We start from the raw sequence: 5,090 nt of genomic DNA, 5'->3' as shown, positions 1-5,090 counted from the left end.
GGCTGTGAAAGTCTGACTCACAGACGAACACAATACAGAAGCCTGATGATGGCAGATGAGATTCTGCCAAAATGTTGCTACAACTTTAAAAGCACAACTATAATGACGTGGGAAAATACCCGAACAAAGCTGAATACCATACATGTAAGTACCCACGAAAACTTAAGAATATATATATATATACACACACATACAAGTACACACATATACATATGCTCACTCACTCTCTCCACACACACACACACACACACACATGCACACACATACATATGTATAAAACCACAGTCCATTTTGAATACATAGCAGAAAAAAGTGTCTTCAGAGTTAACAAGATTGATACTATTAACAAGGTACAAAGCTATTACAGAATTTAGTTATTCTGCTTTGGATACCATGAAGCCTCCTCCCAGAAGGTAACAAAGAAAACCTGTCAGGATGTGTCCCTGACAATACTGTGGACCCTGCTCAAAAAGCACTCAGATGCTAAGTCCTGGATAGAAGGAAGCAAACATCCAATAATCTTTTTGTTAGTCCTCACCACTCTCTGCACAGCCTTCCTGTCCAAAACAAGTAATACTTCCAAACCACACAGTAATACAATAAAACAAGATGCTTTTAATCATCCTTCTATAGAAAGTGGTAAGGACAGGGGAAGGAAGATGTGCTTTGTAGAGTTGTAATTGCAGGGATGTTCTTATCTTGGGTGGCAAACCTCAGGTAATGAATGTTTACAAAGCAAATACAACTCAGGCAAACAAAGTCACTAATGTAAAGGAGGATTAGAGAGAGGAAGTAAACATATGTTAGACTTTAACTAGAGATAATTAATTGTGTTAATTACTATGCTAAACAGTAACGAAAGTTAAGCAGAAACCAAAGTTAACCAATGTTAGAGGATTACTAAAAATGTGTATAAATGCAAGACTAGACTCCAATAAAGTTCATCATGATTCATTTGATCATGATCAAACACCTCGACTGCCTCATCTTTACAACAAGTGGTGCCCAAACAGGGACCCTCTTACTTCGTCTGGCAAGGATTTGGTGCATCTTCAACCCTTTGTGGTTTCTTCAACCTTTTGGTTTCTGTAAGTATGGGGTCTTCTCTTTCTGAGGAACAAAGGAAGCATGTAGATGAATTAGGCTATTTGTTGAAGAAAAATAATACTGAGGTACCACAGAAAAATATCTTAAGGCTGGTCCAGAAGATTGCAGCTCAGTGCTTATGGTATCCAAAAGAGGGGTCTTTAAAATTAACTGATTGGGAACGTTTAGGGAAAACATTGCATACTGAACCTAGAGCAAAAATAGAAGTTTTGCAGGTGTGGCATTTATGTAGGCATGCAATTGACAAATATGGTCACAATGAACTTTCTCTTTTAACACCTCCACCTTCATGTTATACTAATCTTGTCATTTACCCCCCTTCTTCACCTGAATATAAGTCTTCAATTCCCTCAGCTCCTGCAGATACAGGGCAAAAGCCTCCTGACTCTATTGTTCAGTCTTCTTTTCAGAAAATGGTTGAGAATTGTAAAAAAGATGCCTCTGTCTCAGGAACAGAACTTGCAGAATTACTGTCTGTTTGTCCAGTACAATATCATCCTGGTCAGGGGCCACAGCTTGGACTGCAAGTAGCAGAATGGGAGGGTCTGCCTTATCAGATCTTAGGAGAGTTAAAAAAGGTAGGTACAGACTATGGGATTATTGGAAATTTTACAAGAGGACTTGTAGAAGGAATAAAAAATGGTTATACAATGATTCCTGAAGATTGGAAGCAAATATCACTTGACTCCTCCAGCAGTCTTTCTCACTCCTCCCCAGCCACAGCTGGAAGCGCTGGGATTGATTTAATCACTAAAGAGGTAATTGAGTTTAAATTTCCCTTGGAAGTTAAAACAGTTCCATCTCAATTTAAAGGACCTCTTCCTTCAGGATTAGTTGGCTTAATTTTGCCTCGTTCTTCTGCACACAAAAAGGGCTGTTTTGTTGTGCCTGGGGTAATAGATTCAGATTACACTGGTATCCTCATGATTCAGATTTGGGTGAATCTTCCTCAAGTTCTTCCTTGTAATTCTTCTGTTGTTCAATTGTTTCTTCTTCTATATGAAAATCCATCTCCTGGTATAGGTAATCGTGTGGATGCATTATTTGGATCAACTTCTTTATCTGTAGGCTTACTTCATCAGCTGAACTCCTCTCGTCCTTTGTTAACACTCTTCCTAAATAAACAACCATTTCAAGGGTTATTGGATACTGGAGCCGGTGTTACTGTCATCTCCTCTTTACAGTGGCCAGTACAGTGGCCAAAAACAACAGTTTCTTCATTGTGGGGAATAGGAGGTTCTACAGCTGCTTGGCAGAGTGTTCAATAAATTAATGTTACAACATCTGCTGGTAAGTCCTTTTTCCTACAACCATAAATTCTAGATATTCATACTAATATTTGGAGCAATGATATCCTTTCTCTTCTTAATGCCCATTTGATTCTTGATGATGGCTCTTCCTCTTTAATGGCTCTGCTCTACGCCAGTTTGGATGGAACAATGACCATTATCAAGGGAAAAACTTGCTGCTTTACAACAATTGGTTCAAGAACAATTGGCTGCTGGTAATATAGAACCTTCTACTAGTCTTTGGAATACTCCTGTTTTTGTTATATGATTTCAGAATCATATCAGATAGCCTTTTCTCAATATGTGGGAAACTTGTTGTATTCTTTACCCAAGGATCCTAGAATAGTTGTTACTACTACTTTAAATCTGGCCTTTTCTTCCATTTTTGTGCAAAATCTTATTTCTAAAGCTCTTATAGTTTTTACTGATGGCTCACCTACAAGGGGTGTGGTCGTCTGGCAGATTCAACAACAATGGTATTCTAAATTTACTGCCATGCAGACTTCAGCTCAACGTGCTGAGCTGGCTGCTGTGATTTTGGCTTTACGATTGTTCAATGACCAACCTATTAACTTGATCGTTGATACTCAATATGTGTATTTAGCTATGCAATCTCTTTTCTTTTCGTGCTCTCTCTTTGGATAAAAATTTGTTATCCTTGTTTTTATCTTTAAAGAATAGTTTGGAAACTCGCTTGTATTCTTTGTATGAAGAACACATTCGAAGTCATACTCCCTTTACTAATGCCTTGACTGAAGGAAATCGGAAGGCAGATGAATCCTTAAAGGATGTTGCATCTTTGTTTGTTGATCCTGTTGATAGCCATTCTTATTTTCATCAAAATGCCAAATCGCTTGCAAAGCAATTTAAAATTTCATTATCTCAAGCCCGGGATATTGTCCGTGCTTGTCCAGCTTGTCAGCAACTGGCAGTTCCCTTTCCAGTGGGTGTCAACCCACAAGGAACCCAAGCTAATCAAATTTGGCAAATGGATGTAACTCAATTTTCAATCTTTAAGCCATACTGTTATCTTCGTACGTCTATTGACACTCATTCACACTTCCTTTGGGTTACTGTTTCAAAACATGAATGTACTTCAGATGTTATTTCTCATTGCCTATCCTCTTTTGCTGTAATGGGTCGGCCTTCTCAGTTTAAAACTGACAATGGCCCCGCTTATATTAGTAAGGAATTTCAAATCTTTTGTCAGAAATGGAATATTACTTTAGTGCACGGAATTCCTTACAACTCTCAGGGTCAAGCTATAGTTGAGTGAGCTCATCGTACTTTTAAGGCATTGCTTCAGAAACAATTACAAACTGAGTCTGGTCCTTACCATCTGCGAAAGATTCAAAATCTCATTGCTGTAGCATTATATACTTGGAATTATTTAACCTTTTTAGATTCTCTTGCAGACTCACCTGTTAATTTGCATTTTCAAACTACTGAATCTTTAGCAAGACTTTGGTAAAGTATCGCCAAGCTCCAGATCCAACCTGGAAAGGCCCTACACTGCTGATCAACTGGGGTCGCGGTTACGCTGCTGTGAAAGATCCTTCTACTGGACAAGCAGTGTGGGTTCCAGCGCGCTGTGTTTGTCCGTATCATGGCATGGCATCAGGGCCTTCACAACCCGATTCCAGATTTCAATCTTCATCTGAACACAGAAGTCCATCTTCCAAGGTCGAAGCGCCCGCAACCCATCACTTGGGGGCAGGTTAAATCTACTACATATCAAGCTCAACAACAACTGCAACAGGCCTCCTTACCTCAGACTCCTGAAAATCTTGTTGCTGCTGTTTTTGCTATTATTACTGCTAATTCTGTTACAATTTTACTTTGTATTTTCTTGTTTATGGTTAATGGTGTTTCTGCTCAAAATGACACTCCTGTGGTTCGTCTTAACCCTAATTTGTGGGTTCATCATGCCCAATACATGTTTATGACCCATGGCACAAATATTACTTTATACTATGAGCCCCCAATGGCATTTGGTCAAATTTCTTTTACTCCTAACTTGATCATGTCTTCTACATTTATTGTCTCACAACTACAATCTATTTCACACTCCTGGCTATTTTCTAAACCTCCTATGCAATTGAATTCTGTCCATTGGTGTTACTTGAAAGTTAGTCAATTTACAAGGGGTCTGTGTTTCTGTTGTCACGCTAAACACACTTGGCTTCATAATTGGTCTGATTATGATGCTGCTCAGCACATATTAAAAAACCTGCGGAATTATAGTTATTGTTCTAACTACTATTGGTTGTCAGGTACCTTTAATTCTTCTTTGCATGGACTTAATATAGCTCCTGATATGTATCCTGACAATTTTCCTATTTTTAATGCCTCTGATCAATCTAATACAGGATCGATATGTGCTGGTTGGCAGATTAAGGATCCTAATACGTGGTTCTTTTTTGATCAATATGCTACTAATGTTCATCTTCAGAATTAATAAAACTATTGAGGATGAGCTTGCCAATTTACAATCATACATTCAAAATAATATCCATGCTCATGCTTTTGAGTGGCTAATCCATTGGCTCCCTGATTGGTCTTGGCTCAGACAGTTTTTCTTTTATGCTATAATTATTATTATTGTACTAATTGTAACCTGTTGTTTTATTCAATGTATTCCAAATTTATTCACATTGTTTCATCCTGCTTTCCCCTCTCTTACTCCTTTACAAT

At 38.3% G+C, this 5,090-nt stretch overlaps 1 protein-coding gene across 2 annotated transcripts; it reads left to right on the top strand.

Moving 5' to 3' along the window:
* Positions 1-707: 707 nt before the first annotated feature.
* Positions 708-4,854, top strand: LOC148127932 (uncharacterized). 2 transcript variants are annotated; one of them, XR_015740702.1, is made up of 2 exons: positions 708-1,088; positions 2,292-2,493. XR_015740702.1 is itself a non-coding variant. In XM_087919744.1 (2 exons), exon 2 carries the CDS (start codon positions 4,003-4,005, stop codon positions 4,852-4,854), a length of 852 nt encoding a protein of 283 aa, XP_087775870.1. In that variant the 5' UTR covers positions 708-1,088; positions 3,812-4,002. The 2 variants fall into 2 exon arrangements, 1 of the variants encoding a protein (XP_087775870.1); XM_087919744.1 differs by lacking the exon at positions 2,292-2,493 and adding an exon at positions 3,812-4,854.
* Positions 4,855-5,090: the final 236 nt, after the last annotated feature.

The sequence above is a fragment of the Pseudonaja textilis genome, chromosome 1 (genome assembly GCF_049901715.1).
Source record: "Pseudonaja textilis isolate UNSWEBS1 chromosome 1, rPseTex1.2, whole genome shotgun sequence".
In the NCBI taxonomy this organism is placed as follows: domain Eukaryota; kingdom Metazoa; phylum Chordata; class Lepidosauria; order Squamata; family Elapidae; genus Pseudonaja; species Pseudonaja textilis.
This window is presented reverse-complemented; position numbering and strand designations above follow the sequence as displayed.

Coding starts and splice junctions, on each gene's coding strand:
- LOC148127932 (XM_087919744.1), top strand. CDS start 4,003: ATGGCATGGCATCAGGGCCTTCACAACCCGATTCCAGATTTCAATCTT.